General features: G+C 53.3%; 1 protein-coding gene across 3 annotated transcripts in view; it reads right to left on the bottom strand.

Annotated features, from left to right (window-relative positions):
* The window catches only part of GSG1L (GSG1 like), a 117,538-nt gene that overhangs the window by 8,179 nt on the left and 91,520 nt on the right, over positions 1 to 17,839 (bottom strand). For 2 of the 3 annotated variants that reach the window (XM_040973883.1, XM_040973882.1), the window contains one exon: positions 7,163 to 7,330. The exons of the other annotated variant lie outside the window; for it this stretch is intronic. In XM_040973883.1, the coding sequence (XP_040829817.1) occupies positions 7,163 to 7,330 (168 nt within the window). The remainder of the gene's footprint in view (positions 1 to 7,162; positions 7,331 to 17,839) is intronic. 3 annotated transcript variants of the gene reach the window in all.

The following is a 17,839-nucleotide window of genomic DNA, read 5'->3' as shown; positions in this document are numbered from 1 at the left end:
AGCAGTCGAGGACGGCCCAAAGCCTCGGGTCCCTGCACCTGCCTGGGAGACCTGGAAGAAGCTCCTGGCTTCAGACCAGCCCAGCTCCAACCACTGTGACCACTTGGGGAGTGAACCATTGGACGCAAAATTTTTCTCTCTGTAACTCTGGTGTTCAAATAAATAAATCTTTAAAAATAATAACCGATGTCATCCCGCTCATTTAGCTTTTTTAAAGTGAAAATAAATAAAATGTTTATCTCCTTGAAAGACAGAAAAAAAGAACAACCTCCAATCATTGCTCCATTTCCTGAATGCCTACAACAGCCGGAGCTGGGGGCCATGGGAAAGCCAGGAGCCAGGGACTCCTTCCAGGTCTCCCACGTGGGTAGCAGTGGCCCAGGAACCTGAGCCCAGGATGTGTGAGCAAGGAGTTGGATGGGAAGCAGAGCAGCCGGGACGGGGGGATAACACTGCAACAGGGGGCGCAGGTTCCCCCCGCTTCCCCTCCAGTTCAGCTTAACCCACCGCACCACACAACCTTCCCTCCACTTGCTTTCCGAGACGTCTTCCGTGGCTCACGCATGCCCAGGGCTGTGCACAGCTAGTCCCAACGCGATAATGAATAATAAATGCCACCGTTCCTCCGAGGCTCACTTGCTGCCTGTCATTTGACAGGAAACCATGTTTTCATGTTGTTGATGAAGATGCCAAGGGGCCCAGAGGTGCCTGGAGGTGCGCCCCAGTGGCACCCTGCCCAGACACCAGAGGGAAAGGGGCACACGGCTGTGGTTCTTACTGACAGTCACTGAATGTGGGCAAGATCCACGGGCTGCGAGCAGCGTGGCTGCTTTGGCGTGCTGTTCACTGACTCGCCTCAGGCAACGTATTCACCCCCGAATCAGTGTCACTGCCTCTTTGTAACAACCTCAGAATCACAGTGGTCTTTTGGTTCACCTCTGCTCCCTGATTTGGGGGCTACAGATTTTTATTGGTTGGATAACATTTCTCTGAACTAACTGAAAACATAACCTAAAGATAACTGTGCTTTTTTTTTTTCAAACATTCTGGCTGTTGAAAATATTTTAAACTTATTTGACAGGCAAAGACACACAACAGACATAGATTTTTTTTTTCCATCTACCAGTTTACTCTCCAAATGACATCAACAGCCAGGGCTGGGGCCAGGCCAGAGCCAGGAGCCAGGAATTCCATCTGGGTCTCCCATGTGGGTGGCAGGGATCCAAGTACTTGGGCCAGCACCTGCTGCCTCGTGGGATTAGAGGTGGAATCAAGATTAGGTAGAACACAGGCAGTCTAACCTGGGAGAGGGGCATCCCAAGACAGCTGTGCCCAACACCCACCGCCTAAAGACAACGACACAAGGTGTGTGTGTGCACACTGACACACACAGCAACATATGCACACACATGTCCACACACACATATGTATGCATACACCTTGATCTTCCACCTGCGGGCACAGCGCTCTCCCCACCAACCTGGCCTTCTCACCGGTTCCCTCACTCTCTGGCTTCTTGAGATCTCAGCAACTCCAGTGCCCCACAGGGCAAAGGCAGATGACCAAGCGGTACAGCAGAGGGCACAGGGCCTGGAGGGTGGAGCCAGCCACCGCATCCTCACCCCTGCCCCTCATCTCTGATGACTGGGCCAGGGAATGGAAGCAGTTCTGTCCCTCACTACACTACATCCAGATAAATCCCAGGGCCCCGCTGGCTCCGCTACATTGCCCCATGCCCTGAAGCAAAACAACACCCACAGGTTGGAGAGAACACACGCCTGACCAGCCTCCCTCCCTCCAGGCTCCTCCAGAAGACGGACCCTTCTGTCCCTTGGTTCCTCTGACCAAGCACAGCCACCCCATTCCCTAACCCCTTGCCCTTGAGCTGTAAAGCCACACCCAAAAGCTCCAGGCTACAGGAGGAGGCAGAGCCCAGGTGGGGGGTGATGGGCCGATCAGAAGGGAGCAACGGGCTCACCCACTGTTCATTAGGATCCCTCACTCATTCATTCTTTCATTCACTCATTCACCAGGAGGTCTCTGGGGGAGCCTGCTCATTGTAGTTTGGCCAGAGATATCTGTGGCATAGTTTCTGCTCTCCAAGAGTTTTCGGCTCACCAGGGCAGCCCAGCGAACACACAGGCTAGAAAGTGATGGCATACAGGGACCGTCCCAGCGGCCAGAGCTGGGGACAAGCTCATCTTCCCAGGGAAGAAATTCTCAACACAGACTCTTTAAAAATATATAAATAAAGATTGATTCATGCATTTGAAAGGTAGAGAGAGAGAGGTGGGGGAGGGGGCAGAGGAGGAAGAAAGGGAGGGAAGGAGAGAGAGAATGAGAGAGAGAGAAGGGAGAGAGAATCTTGTACCACAAATGACTTCAACAGGCAGGCCAAAGCCAGGAGCCCGGATCTCCACCCAGGCCTCCCATGTGGGTGCAAGGCCCAGGCACTTGGGCCATCCTCCACTGCTTTCCCAGGAGCATTAGCAGGGAGTTGGATGGCAAGTAGAACAACAGCCAACCTACGCAGCAATTCCTGCCAATGAGTGTCCTTGTGGGCCAGGGCACCTGCTGGCCTTGGGGACCCAGGAATGACCAGAGAAGGCCTTGCCCTTGAGCAGCTCTTGTTTGGCTGACCCTGTACTGTGTTTTAAGCTGGAAAATGCCAAGAAGGTTGGCAGGGTAAAAACCTCTAACTCAGGAGGGAGCTGACTTTGTTCTGGTGAAGATCCAAGTAAAGGCTTGGCTTGCAGGAGAGGGGTGTGTTAACCCCTGCTGGAGCCCAGTGGCTAAAGCCACCAGCTATGGCATTTCCAATTTCCCTGGGGGGATTGTGTGTGCTGGAAGGTGGGCATGGGAGGAAATTTCTAGAAGCGAGTGAGTGCCAGAGCCGAACCCTGAAGGCTGTGAATTACATTTGAGGTTTCTTTTCTTTTTTTTTTTTTAAAGATTTATTTTATTTTTATTGGAAAGGAGGATATGCAGAGAGGAGAGACAGAGAGGAAGATCTTCCATCCAATGATTCACTCCCCAAGCGGCCGGAACGGCTGGAGCGGAGCCAATCCGAAGCCAGGAGCCTCTTCCGGGCCTCCGAAGCAGGTGCAGGGTCCCAAGGCTTTGGGCCGTCCTAGACTGCTTTCCCAGGCCACAGGCAGGGAGCTGGATGGGAAGCAGGGCTGCCGGGATTAGAACCAGCACCCATATGGGATCCCCCATGGCTTAACCACTACACCATCGCACCGGGCCCACATTTGAGGTTTCTGATGTGTCGGAGGACCGGCTGAACTCAGACCTCCGGGATTCTCCTCCTCTTCCCCCTGCAGCTGTAGGAAGGGGTTGGAGAAAACAGAGGGAGGCAGGAGTGGCTACTCCCTCCAGATGTTCCTTACAGATATTTGTCCTTTGATCTTTGGCCACTTCAAGGAGCCCTGATGGGCCACCTCAGGTCTGATTTCCGGTTGGGGTGTAAAGAGGGGGCCCTTTAATCTCTGCGGGGGGGGGGTGTGTCTGAATTTCTGAAATCCATCCCTCCTTCCCCCCACCGGCACCAGCACCAGCACAGGGCAAGGCAGCGCAAGGTGGCGCTGAGAAGGCACGAGCGAGCAAGAACAGACGGCTACAGGAGAGGGGGGACCAAGCACGCGGGCGAGCTTGAGCGTCACGGAAGGGGCACGGAGGCCAGAGAACGCAGTGGCACTTAAACGATCGATTCACAATGGAGCGAAGAATGGAATTAAAAGGAATTTTGGCAAATGACTGAGCGCAGGTAGTAAATTAAGATTCCATAACCGTCACATCAAAGGACCCGCGGCGAGATAGAGAGAAATAAATGGGGTTTTAAAAAGGTTCACTTATTCCCAATTCTTGAGTAATATCATCATGCCACAAAACATTTGCAAAATAACAGAGAAGATAGAGCCATTGGCAAGGTAAATGCCCCCCCCCCCATCTCTCTTTCTGCTTGCGTCTCCAATACTGGGCTTTCTAGAAAAACTTCTAGAAACACCTTGCAGTCGCTTCCCTGACGTTGCTTGTGGCATCCCAGCTTCCACCTTGGACAACGTCTAGTCGGGGGCCACCTACACCGTGATTTCTCTCTCCAGTGAAGATGGGGAGCTTTGGAATGCTGTCCCCTCGTGTTTTCTCTCTCTGTAAGTAAATTCATCTCAGCAACAGATAAGCAGCTGTTGCTACCAGCCCCATCTCTCTCTCTCTCTCTCTCACACATATACACACACACACACACTCAAACACACATCCAGGAACCCCAGGCTCACCTGTCGCCCGCACCTTGCCCTCAGAACTCACTGCCGACGGCACCTTGGCCCGTGCTGCTCCATATGCCAGAATTTGGTTACCTCACCTGCTGGCAGTCCGTCTGGGGAAGGTGCCCGGTACCCTGAAGCACTTCCACGAGCGAGCTATCCTCCACTCTTCCTGCCACTGTCCCTGCACCCCCACACTGTGCCACGCCGTGAAGGAACATGGGCCCACGTGGCTATGTCTCTGCTTGTCCAGGAGCAGCAGGAAACCTTACATTTGAACAGGAAAACTGCCACTATTTAATGAATGTGAAAAGCACTCCAGAAGGCAAACCGGGTACATTGCCAGGCAGGATTCCACAGGGCGTGCTGGCATGTCACTGGCCATGTGCCCCTATGGCAGGCAGGGACCCTGTCTTATTTGCTTTGTACTGGGTGAGGAAAGGCAGGCCTCCCACCCCCGATCATCCCACACCAGGCTGCACTCCTCAGATCTCACAGAAAGCTTCCAGATGAATAGCAGCCCATTTTCCAGCTGGGAAAACTGAAGTAGTTGGGAACCCACAAACTTGATGGTACCAGTGTGTTTCTCTGCATGACCCACCAGGGTTGGGTAACTGCATACGGGGACAGCGCCAGCTGCAGGACATGCTGTGCCTTTGCCTGCTCTGTTCCCCAACACAACTCATTGCCGTGAACCACCCAGTCCTGCGCATCAGGCACAAAGCCTCTTCCAAGCTGGAAACTGGGGACCTAGTCCCACTCCCTGCTTCCAGGCCATGCCCATGGCAAGGAGGCGCTAGGAAGGGAAGCGTGACCAAGCAGGCAACCTCAGAGGCGTCGGTGCTGCGGAAGGAGCCGGAGCTGTCCTCCCACACCACCCCGGAGACGTGGTCGCCAATACCAAGTTCTCCCTGTGCGGCTGAAATTCCCCCTGGGGGCCAATCCAAGGCGTCTCATTTTTTTGCACACATTGTTAAACCAGATCTGAGCATTAAGTATTTCAGAAAACCCCGATTGGTCTGCAAATATTTACCCTGTATTCAGCAGTCCCCACCTCCCCTTGGAGAGGCCCGATTAAAACCTTGGGGACTCTGAGAGGGGATCCATGGCAGAGAGTTCTCAGAGCTGGGACAGGCAGGGTGCAGCTGATGGGCATGGAGGGAAACGGGCTCACTCTCTTCCCTGCCCCAAACCCAACACATGTGCATGTGGTCCCCTCCACATGAGCGTGTGTGTGCGTATACTCACACATACACACACACCTTTCTTCCACATCCCATGAAAACCAAAGCTGCTCTGATCTGCAGAGAAAAACATACCCAGAGCTGGGGTGGGTAGGGGTGGGAAATGGCAAGGAACAGTTGACTCCTTTGTGTCCCTAGGCCCTCCAGGGGGGTCAGCAGGTGAGGACTGCACGGTGGAGGATAGCAGGGAAAATGGGCACAGATGGCCTGCTGGACTCTGCACCCGGCCCTCAGTACCATCAACCCAAACCCCCATAGCTCCCACTCTACAATCACAGCCCACCTCTCTCCTGCCTGCTTGGCAGTTGTCTCATGGACTCTCAGCAGCCATGGGTCACCCCACCTCCTGGCCACACACACACACACACACACACACTCAACTCACTCATACTCTCACACTCATATTCAACTCACACTCTACACATATACACTCACATATGCACACATGCACACACACAGAGAGACAGAGAGCTTCTGTGTGCACTGGTCCCAGCATCATGTTACCATGGGGATCAGATGTGAACCTCCCCAATCTTCCAGGCCCTGGACCTTTCGAGACAGCTCAGGGCCTCACTCCAAGTGACCCAGCAATGAGACAACTGGAACCCACACTAAAGGTTGGGGCCTTTGGAGCCCCTGCTCTCCTGCATGGCAGCTGGGGGCCCGGATCTTCTTCCCTGGGTACCCCAGCTGTGGCTGTGAAGTCACTAGCCATTGCCATCTTCCAGCCCTGCAATGGAGCCCCTCTGCCAGCTGGTAACATCATCTATGTGCTGTGAGCTCTTGGTAGGGAATACAGTGGGGGGGGAAAAAAAAGAAAGGAAAAAATAGAACAGCCTGGCTTAGTTGAAATGCTTTCCTCTGAGGGGGAGAGAAATAAAATTTGATGAACCTCGGCATAATGCTGGCGTTATGAATGTGTACAGCAATATTCTGCACATATGCTGGGAAGCATTCACCTCGGGCCCTGGGCTGGTGGGAGCCAGTGAAACTGGGGCACCAGCAAGCTGTGGCCTCCTGCTGCCAGGCTCCCATCTTCTGACTCAGCAAATCCAACTGCAGTCACTCTCGGAGTCCCCTCCCCCCGCCGAGGTGGCCAGAGTCCAACTCAGAGTCCAACTCAGAGTCCAAGCATCCACTGCAGCAGCTGGATGTGCCAGGCTGTGCTTGCCATAAACACTGACCAAGAGACTGGGGACAGCTTCCCCGCACAGGTGTCAGCTGGGCTGAGCAGGTTAGCACTCCAGGCGGGGCAGCTGGTATAAATGCTCCGAGGTGGAGAAGCGGGTGAGCTCAGAGTAATCAAGGGACAGAAAGGAGGCCTTGGCAAAGACAGTCCTGGAGCAGTCGAAGGTGGGAGGGGGGGGTCCCCCTGTGTTGCTCCATCATGGCTAACCAGGCTGTTCTGCAGCCCAGTACAACATCATGGCCTCTAAAATATTCAGATGTTCCCCAAATTCTAACACAATGAAGTCCAACCCCTGCCTTGTCCAGTCTCTCCATTCTACCTTACATCCCCCAGAACTCTCTGCTGGATTATACCAATTGAGCGATGATGGCGGTAGGGGATGGGTGTTTAGGGCCACTGAGGCTGGACCCTGTGCTTTAGACTGCTGCTGGTGGCCAGAGGTGGCCACCATGTGCACTGACCTCTCCCGGAAGTACTTGATGGCCTCTGGGTCTACGAAGGTCGGCTCCTCCCTGTAGCCCTGCTCGAAGACCTTGCGCTTGTGCCGGAACTCAATGACCGTCTTGGTGTAGGAGTTGAGCGTGGTGACCGAGGCTGCCATGCAGCAGGTGAAGGAGCCCCACGCCAGGCTGCCGAGAGATGAGGAGAGAGGGAGGGCAGTGAGTAGGGCAGGGGGCCGGAAACCCCTCAGCCAGCCAACATGCCTCCTCTGGACCAGACCCCGAGCAGGTGCAGCCATGGAGAAGAACAAGTCTCACAGATCAGGTCTGAGAGACAGAGTAATCTGTACGTGGCAGGATTCGTGTGAGTGAGCCAGGAGGAGAAAAAAAAATAATCAAAACATTCTGGAAGGATAGAGTGGTATGTGCCCAGGCGCGAAGGCATGAGGCAGCAGGCAGCGTGCCACACATCCTCGGATGCTTGGGATGTCAGTGTGAAAAGGCAGGAGGAGAAGTGTTGGAGCTGAAGAGGCAGGAACTCATTTTTCATGAGCTAAACTACCTTGGATCGGATGTAGCCCTGGAAAAGAAGCTTAAACTCTTGGCCTCGTATTCCTCGGGTCCATGTGAACGGACACACACACACAGAACAGTGTTACGGAGTTGTTGCAAGGATTGCAGGAGATGATGCATGAAAGCCCATCTGAGAACAGCGTGGGGACCACAGGCAGCTTTCCAGAAAGGCTTGTTCTCATGGCTCACATCCCAATGGCGGATGCTCACGACTGGGTCTGCAAGCTCTCCCTTGGAGCAATGAGGCCATGACGCGCCCACCTGGGTCTCTAATCTGCATCTTTTCCTCTGTCTCCACAGCTGGGACTCTTACCTGCCCTCCCCCTGACAGCTGCATGCTGAGTTAGTCCACCTGGGCATCAGGATGTGCAGTTGGGAGATGCAGTGCTGCCAACAGCCTCTAGCCTGTTTCACCAGGCCAAGACTATGCTTTCCCATTTAGTGCCAGGAGCGGGATAGCCTGGCCACACTCAGCCTGGTTTCTGGGCTCCCCCAAGTCCCCAGTGCCTGGATGACTCGCCTTCCCCAAACCCAGGGCTCATGTTTGTTGTTCCTACTCTGCACTGCTGCCCGGGAGTGCCAGATCTCCCCTGCTGCTGGCTCACGCATCTGGTCTCCAAACACCATAGCAGTACAACCTCATCTCCCACGTCCACTGCTCTTTTCTCTTTGGGCTTCAGGGCACCCCGGAAGGCAGGCCAGGGGAAACGCAAGGACTCAGCCTTCCTCAAGGGGACCCCTGGAAACCAAAACACAAAAGCATGAACAGATCTCTCTGCAAGATAAGCTGGATCTTACAGAAGCCTTGGGGTGTGTGTCCACAGTGGCTGTCAGCCTCTAACAATGTCCGTGTCCACCAAAGGGTACAAGACCTGATCCAGACTGCCAGTTTACAGATGACTGGACAAGGGCTGGTCCACTGAGATATTCTCCTCTGTGCTACAGAGCAGGATTCTAGCTCAATCTAGAATGTCTCTCTCTCACTTTGTACCACTATGACTGCAACTTAAAGTGGAGGATGAAGAATGAAGAGTTTTTTTCTTTAATACAATGAGGATATTCATTTGTGCCTGACAGGCAAAGGGTCTCTCCTTCCCTCTCCTCCCCTGCCCTCTCTTCTCCCTTCTCCTCTCTCTTTTCCTTCCCCTCCTTCCCCCGACTCTCCTTCCCTCTCTTTCTCTCCTCTGTCCTCAGTTATTGGGGCTTTAAGTAGGGTTGGCGCCACTCCCAACTTCTAGATGCGATCACACGACCCAGGCCTGGCCAATGAGAGTGCTGCTTCCTTCAAGCGGCAGTGATTGGTTCGGGGGTGGACATGTGATCCCAGCGGGGTTCCTAAAACTCGATATCAGGACCTGGCTGAAGTATAAGAAATGAGCCCATCCTTCTGGGGATGTTAAGCTGGTGGGATTTCAGCCAGGAGTTGCCAGCAACCGTCTTACCATATCCACGCTAAGAATGAAGTTCAACCTATCCTACACTGTCCCTGGCTCTCACAAGCACCAGAAGGTGCTGGAGCCTAGCCTAGTCTGGCACACTCCAGACCCGGTCCACATCCATGCCAAAGGACACTACAGTCATGTCCAGTCCAGATCACCACCCCCATTCTGGCTCTTGTGCTCACCAGTGGGAACCACAACCCAGCTGAGCATCCATTAGTTACTCAATCAGGCCTGTTCCCAAACACAGATCTTGTGTGTGTGAATGGTTACTCTGACTCAGCCTGGCATAGCCCAATGCCCATCTTGGCATTTGTCATCAGATGCTACACTCTAGCCTGGCCTGCCTCCAGTTGCAACTCTCACTGGCAGGTACTGCCACTAGCCCTGCCCAGTCTGCCCCTAGCATGACCTGCACTCCAGCCTGGCTGCTGCATATGCCAGCATACAAAGGTTTGGCTGGCCCTGCCTGACTTTTCCCCTTCCCCCAGCCACTCACACACTTGCCAATAGATGGGGCTAGCATACTTGTGGTTCAGGTCTAGGGGCAGGCCAAGCTGGGCCCATTCATAATACCCACTGACAAATGTGAGAACCAGGTTGGGGTGCAGGACAGACCAGGTTGGGCTGCAACACCAGCCAGTTCACATTAGGTCAGGGACTGGGGTCTGGCTGGGCTGAGGTAGGCAGCAGGACCCACTAGCATGAGCTGGAACTGTGAGCTAACTGGGCCAGGCTACAGCACCCACTTGGCAAATGCCAAGGTAAAGTGGGCCCTACCGGACTGGGCTGCAGCACCCACCAGCATACATGAGAACCAGGCGAGTAGTGGAGGTAAGCCCAGTAGCAGGCAGCATGGGCTCCCCTGCTGGATCGTTGCTCCCACTGGCAAACATGAAAACTGGAACTGGGGCAGACCAGGCTGGGCAGAGCTGTAACACCTGTTGGCCTGCATGTGAACTGGGTTAGAGGGTGAGCCAGGCTGGGCATATGACTGTACCCACTGGTGCCAGAGTAAAGGCAGGTTGGGTTTTACTGCAGCATCAGCTGTCCAGTGCTAGGATGCTGGGTGCGGCTTCTCCCCTTCTCTCTCCCCTTCCTCCCAGATACAAGACGACAAAGAAATTTGGAAAAAATGATCTCATCCACTTTTCCCTATTCCTTGACCTTTCCCACCCTAATCAGTGGTCTACATGTGCATGCATCCTAAGCATCATAAAAATAAAAAATTTTTAAAAAGGAATGCAACTAACTCCAAAGGAAGAAGAGACATGAAAAGGAGCTCTTAGGAGCTGGGCAGAAGTTGTCTCCCCAAGCTCATTGAGACGGTTGGACCCACAGTCTGGAGTTAGCGTTCACACGTTGATGCCAATAGTTGATATGGGGTTAGACTCAAATCTTTACCAAACTGGCAGCCAGCAGCTAGAACCAGTGGGTGGTCTTCAGCTCACTGGGGGGCTTGTTTTTGGAGGTCACCATTATTGTTGTGTTTTAAGATTTATATATTTGAAAGAGTTACAGAGACAGGAGGTAGAGAAGGGTTTCCCACATGCTAATTGGCTCTCCAAATGGTCACAACACCCAGGGCTGGATGAGACTGAAGCCAAGACCCTGGGGCTTCTTCCCAAGCACCTGAACCGCCATCCTCCACTGCTTTCCCAGAGCCATTAACAGGGAGCTGGATGGGGAGTGGAGTAGCCAGGACTGGAATGGGTGCCCTGAACCACCATCCTCCACTGCTTTCCCAGAGCCATTAACAGGGAGCTGGATGGGGAGTGGAGCAGCCAGGACTGGAACAGGTGCCCTCACGGGGATGTCACACTGCAGGCAGCACCTTAAGACGCTGTACCACAGTGCAGATCCTGGAAGGCAAACTCTTGCCAGAGTGTTGGTGGTATAGGCTGGTGTCCCTGCTTTCTGGCTACCTGTGTAACGATTCCTCTATAGCCACTCTGCCAGCGCCAGCCTCCACCGGATGCCAGAATAATGGGACCGCCCCCGATCCTGAACTGTGAGCCAACATAAATCTTTCCCTGCTCAAGAAAGCGTCTCTCGGGTATTTTAAAGTCACAACAAGCTGACTAATGCAGGAGCTAAAGCCATTATCTCTGGACTTATCCATCACAGGCACCCAAACGCCTTGTTCTGGATATTTTTTTTTCACCCCTTAAGGCAACTTGAATTAGGTTTCTGTCACAGGCAACAAAAGTTCCTGTACAGTGATTTTCTGAAACTTCCCATTCTCTGCCAGAGTTTGTTTGGCAGTGAATTCCTGGCCTCCCCAGCCAGGAATCCTGGTTCTGCACCAAGGCCCACGCACAGCACTAAAGGGATCAGAAATGTCTCAGGCATTTAAACCGAAATATGGGGCAATATCACAAGTACAAAGCAATACACACACCCGGCAAGCTCGGTGGATGCCGCGGGAGACTTGGGGTGTGCTTAGAGAGTACTGGGTTGCCAATCTCAGGGGGTGCCCAGAAAAACCTGCTCTGGGAACTCCATGGAGCCAGATATGCACCTGCTGGACAGATGCAAAGATAGACTAAGCTGGGAGGAAATGCCCACAGCCCTGGCTCTCCACCTGCTGCCACTGCGACACCTTTTGTTCATTATGATGTTGCCCAGAGCTCGCTCCCTCAGGCACTCCTCCTCCCAGCTTTCTAGGCTTCCTTTCTACTCCCGAGAACCCCCCAGTTCTGACTCCGCCATAAGGATCCAAGGATCTGAGTCCTTCACAGACTGCTTGCCACCTTGCAGCACCACCTTCTCCTGGGCAAGCATTCTCCATCTACCATCTCTGAGAAGCCTCCTCCTATTCAACCCATCACACACACCTGCTTCACTTCATCACAGCCCCACCTGCAACATAACCTGTAATTCTGTCATTTTTTAAAATTTTCATGCGCCTGCTTTTAAAATTCATGTTTAAAAGAGTTTTGGTACTCAAAGATTCACCATGTTGAACAGTCATGGTGTTCCCAACCTTAGCGAAAATGTCCAAACTTTTGGCATAATGTTCATTGTAGATATTTGTAGCTACTATCGATCAAGTTCTCGTCTACTTAATTTCTTGGGAAAGTTTTGTTATCATCATGAGTGGATGCTGAATTACATCCAATACTTGCTCTGCATCAATTGACATGAGCACACAATTTCCCTTCTTTAGCTGGGTAATGTGGTGAAGGATGTGAGCTGATTTTCAAGTGCTGGACCAGCCTTCATCCCTCTTGTCTTGGTGTGTACTCCTAAAAACTATACTGCTGGGGCCAGCACAGTGGCTCACAGACTAATCCTCCACCTATTAGTGCCAGCATCCCCTATGAGTGCCGGTTTGAGTCCTGGCTGCTCCACTTCTAATCGAGCTCCACGCATATGGCCCAGGAGAGCAGCAGAAGATGGTTCAAGTCCTTAGGTTCCTGCACTCATGTGGGAGATCTAGAGGCGACTCCTGGGATCCCAGCTTTGGATCGGCTGGCCATTTGGGGCACAAACCAACAGATAAAGGCCCTCTGTCTCTGTCTCTGTGTAACTCTGTCTTTAAATTTTAAAAAAAAATTCTTTAAATTGCAGAGTGCTGTGTGTTATGATGTTAGAATATTTTGCTTGAGAGCATCTGGATGTGCCTTCATGGGCGCCACTGGTGCGGGGTCTCATCCTTTTTCTGGTTCGAACACTTGGAAGAGAGTGGGTGTCAGTTCTGATGTCAATGTTGAGTGGAACGTGACAGGCAAAGCATCTGGCCCTGGAGACTTCTTTTTCAAAACTTTTCAAATGATAAACTCAATTTCTTTGGTGGTTAAGTCAAGAGTCACATTACCTATCTCATATTGGTTGAATGTGGCAGAGTGAGCTTGTAGAAAAACTGACTTCTTGTTACATCCATTACCCGGTGGATGCATGCGCAGTGCGGCTGTCTGGAGTCTGACCCCATTATACTTTTGATGCCGTCAGGGTCTGTGGCGATTCCCCGATTTGTCCCTGACTTGGGTGCTGTGTGTCTCCCGCCCCCTCCCCCGTTCCCCACCATCACCATCCATCTTCATCATTCTTGTGAGATGTCAATGTCGTTTATCTTTTCAAATAACCATTTTTTTAAAAAATCATTGATTTTTTTTTCTGATTTTTTTTTTGGTTGCCAATATTATGATTTTCTGTACTTTCTTCCTCCTTGCTTTGGGTTCATTTTATTCTTTTCTTTATAGACTCCTGGGGCAGGGACTGGCATGCACGTTTGAAAGCTTCATCTTACTCAACGTAACCATCTGGTGCCATACATTTCCCTCAGCACTGCTTTAGCCAGTTACGTCCATGCTTCTTTCGCAGACTCTTGGAGCTGTGTTGCTTGGTGCATGTACACGTAGGGCTTGTGTACCTTCTTAGTGGATTAACTCTACTCTTTACTGTCTTAGTGGATTACCTCTTGATTACTGTCCACAGCTAGAAAAGTTTTTGTGCCCTGGGTCTTTCATAAGACAGATGGCTGGCTCTTGTCTGGTGATGCTTCAGTCTACAATTCTTCAAATTTAAGGCAGTGCAAAAGAAATACATTTCAAACTGGTTATTCCTTAGGCCAGTGATGTGTGGTACAATTAATTTCTCAACATGAATTCCTCATCGTGCTAGGCAGCAACAAAGCACAGCTCCCAGTCAGTCATGAAATAATGATAAACACCTAATCATCTACACCTAAAACTCTGTAGTATGTTGTCTACCCAGCATTTTTGGAAACCAACATTTTCACATCCTGTCACGTGTACAAAATATTCATTAGCTGCACTCAGCGGCAGGTGTGGCGTGTGACTGTCCAGTGGGTGGGTGGAAGCTCCATCCCTAGGGTGGCAATCCAAGCGTCCCTGCTGCCTGGCCAGCCCTGGGCAGTGGGGGAGTCACAGTTTTTTTTTTCCTTGGTCATGTGATCACAGTACAGCAGTTACTGCTGGGAGTTCTCCATTCTTGGCAGGCAGTCCTTCCTCGGGTCCTTTGTCCAAGGAAGGCTGCTTTTCATCTGGGACTTCTGTTGCTGTTGTCCCATCTGTTCCCTTGGTCCTATCGGAGTTGTTGGCTTCTTCAGGTCCAGATCCGGAGGTAAGACACTCAGAGCCTGTCTCCATCTTGCCGCTGGCCCCTCCTGCAGCCTTCTGGCCACCCGCGGGGTTCTCCTGGGCTTCTTGTTAAAGTCCTGGTACCAGCCCATCGCTGGCCAGGAACTCACAGCAGCTGGCAGAGTGGAGGAAGACCCCATCACAAAACAGGAAGCCAAGGAGTGCTTTAGGGCAAGAAAAATCTCGGGGCTCCAAGGAGAGCTTCCTACAACCCCCACTGAAGGCAGCTCCCCCAGGAACCCCAAGGCCTCCCATGAGACTTCACTTCTTTTACTAACTGAAAAGGCAGATTTACAGAAAGAAGGAGATATAGAGAGCAAGATCTTCCATCTGCTGGTTCACTCCCCAGATGGCTGCAACTGCCAGAGCTGAGCAGATCCAAAGCCAGGAGCTTCTTCTGGGTCTCCACACAGGTGCAGCATCCCAAACACCTGCACCATCTCCTACTGCTTTCCCAGGCCACAAGCAGGGAGCTGGAAGGGAAGTGGAGCAGCTGGGACACAAATCGTCATCCCTATGGGATGTTGGCACTTGAAGGTGGAGAATTAGTCTGTAGAGACACAGCACCATTCCCTGGGCCCTATCTATTAAAGGCTCTGCCATGTCAACACCACCACACTGTGGGGACCCATGCAGGAGTGCCCGGGGGGCACAGAAAAGCCAAGGTGGTGTTCAAGGAGGCCAGCTGTGCCATCACGGGGAAGAAGAAATCTGCTCTGTCTTCCTGGAAGTGGGAGCCTCCGGCTGTGTTGCGATCATCTCTTGCCATCCACCAGTACAGCACAGCAGCCGCCAGCACACCAGAACCTCGTCGGGCTCGCAACTCCCAGAGCAGTGCCCAGCAAACCACAAGGGCTCCGTGAAGAGCTGTAAGACGTGTGGGGTTGTGGATGAACAGAGGTCACATCAGAGTCAGCTGAAAATCAGCCAGGAAAACCCTGCCCTTGTTTCGGCATGGGTGAAGAGCCCAGGCTATACCCACAGGCCCTTTCGCCTCCCACCTCGAGGTGCCCACATAGGGAACAGCCTAGAAGCAACTGCTGTGTTTGCTGCTGTGTGGGAGCTGTGTGGGTGGCTGGCCTGGTTTTTGTAGCCCAGAGCGGAGTGGACACAGGGACATTAGAGGCTCCCGGCCCACTCTCTGTCCTCTGAGGGCTGCAGGGCCCCAGGGCCGAGGGATGCTGGAGAAGTAGACCTGGAGACATGACAGAGTGTCACCTTGCGGCTGACTCCAGGCCCTGCTTGGTGGGAAACCAGGGGTGGCTGCTCCTTGAGGATGGTCCCGCTCACAGCTGCCTTCAGGCCTGAGGTGTGCAGATTCAGGGTCAGGTGCAAGCGCCCCTCCCTCCCCATGCAGCCCCCGCCTCCATGCAAGCCACTGTCAGGGGCCTAGGAGTTGATGGGCTGGAAGCAGAGTGACCGCAGGCTCGAGGCAGGTGACTGATCCCTACCTTGGGCAGGTGCCTCCCCCTTTCCCTGCCCTGGTATTCCAAGAAATGAGGCCACAGCCGCGTGCCTCAGGGGAGATAAGCCACAGTTAGCCTCCTGCTGACCACATGGCTGCTCGGCATGGGCTACCGACAGACACAGCGAAAACTCTCCACCCGGGTGGCCGGGGGTGTGGGCTCTTCCCCTGTAACTACAACAGACCTGCCCCTTCTAAGATTTTGGCATGATGAGCCATCAGCTACAGGGATCCCCAGGGAGGCAAGAGGCTGGCCTGATGCTGTTACAGGGCCATGGAGGCTGTGAAAGAGGGCAGGAAGGAGCCCCCCGGGCCACCTGCCCCAATACCCTCTGGGTTCCAGAGATGGAACCCCCAGAAGCAGCCCAACTTGCTATTGTTTTGCTGTGTAATCCAAGCCAACTTGCTTAATCTCTCCGGGCCCTCCTCGGTCTTACAGAATCTATAACACTGAGATGCCTCACTCCTTGGAGTTGGCCACGTGAACGTGTGTGTGTGTGTGTGTGTGTGTGTGTGTGTGTGTGTGTACTGGAGGAGGGGCCTGTCTCCATGTCTCTCCATTTGAACCAAATGCAAATTAGAGCTAGATCTGGCACCAAGAGAACTAGCAGACTGACATTTCCCAGAAGGGATCACCACCTCGGGCTCCTGTAGCATCAGACATGTGACCAGGTGAGGACGGTGTGGGTGGGTGCAAGGCAGTTGAGTGGTGAGGCCTGGAGCAAACTGGAGGAACGCTTGTTGTTCCCTGTACCTGCCTGTGGCCGGGTAGCCAGGCCAACCAGGAACCTCACAGAAACACGTGTGCTGAGATGCCAGCAACCAAGCAAGTGCTGCAAACACCATGACAGGTGGCAGAAGCCATGGGCTCATGGGCTCATGGGCTCATGCCGTTGGCAGCTCCTGAGCATTTGTGACTCAGCCCCCACACCCCAACCCCCAAAGTCTACCTGGGCCTGCTGACAGATCTCTCAGCTCCTGAACAGAGGGACAGTGGCAGGGCACACAGCTGGGTCCAGTGCCACCCACTATGCCCGCACAAGCCATGCAGGCATCTGCTACACTTGACCCCAGCACAGTCCCTCCCCCTTAAGATGCCCCCAACTCCAGGTCTTGCCTTGACCCAGTCCCAGGCCTGTCCTCTGCAGACTCCAGTGCCCCCTGCCTCACCTCACCCCAAGCAAGGACCACCAGCTGAGCCCACTCAGCCCCCAACAATCCACACGATGCATATGTTCTGATCTTCAGTTGACACCGTCAGAGACATGCATGCTGGCACAGCACCTGCCACGCATGCATGCATGACAGCCCTGGGCAGTGGAGGGGCTGGGGCCTGCCTATTCTACAGCTGAAAATGATGGGGTGCAGAGAGAGAGAGGGGTTGGGGTGACATGGTCAAGATCCACAGCAGGGGAGGGCTGCAGGCTGTCTGGTCCCAGAGGCCACACCCTCTACTGCTGGCGTGAATCTGAGCATGAGACAATTCCCCCTGCCCTTGAGGACTCCCACCACAGCTTCCTGCAAAGATGGCCCTTTACCCCAAAGCCTTGGGACCCTGCACCCGTGTGGGAGACCCAGAAGAAACTCCTGGCTCCTGGCTTCGGATCAGCTCAGCTTCAGCCATTGTGGCCACTTGGGGAGTGAATCATCAGACAGATCTTCCTCTCTGTCTCTCCTCCTCTCTGTATATCTGACCTGCCAATAAATTAAATCTTTTTAAAAAATGGCCCTTTACAAGCAGGTGCCCACTAACCACTGAGCTTCTCTCTGAACCCCTTGAACTCTAGGACCTCCTCCTTCCCCCATCACTGAGTCCTCCCTGGGGGAGGGCTGAGGGTGTGGCAGGGGGAGGGCGGACAGAGCTGCCACTTGAACAGAGCTTGGAGCAGGCAGAGGCTCAGGGACGGAGGGGGCAGGGGGAGCTGGGATGCTGACAGCCTCCCACGCGTTCAACAAGAAAGATGACACGGCCAGCTCTGGAAGACCCCCAACACGAGGATGAAAAATGGGACCCATCCGTCTTGTGGGTCCCAGTGACAGGCTGAGGACTAACTCTCACGGGGACCGCATGGTGGCCTGGCTTTCAGTGAGTGCAGCAGGGATGTGGCGGCCCTTG

The sequence above is a fragment of the Ochotona curzoniae genome, unplaced genomic scaffold, assembly GCF_017591425.1.
Source record: "Ochotona curzoniae isolate NIBS_2020 unplaced genomic scaffold, NIBS_Ocur_1.0 contig_2321, whole genome shotgun sequence".
NCBI lineage: Eukaryota > Metazoa > Chordata > Mammalia > Lagomorpha > Ochotonidae > Ochotona > Ochotona curzoniae.
This window is presented reverse-complemented; position numbering and strand designations above follow the sequence as displayed.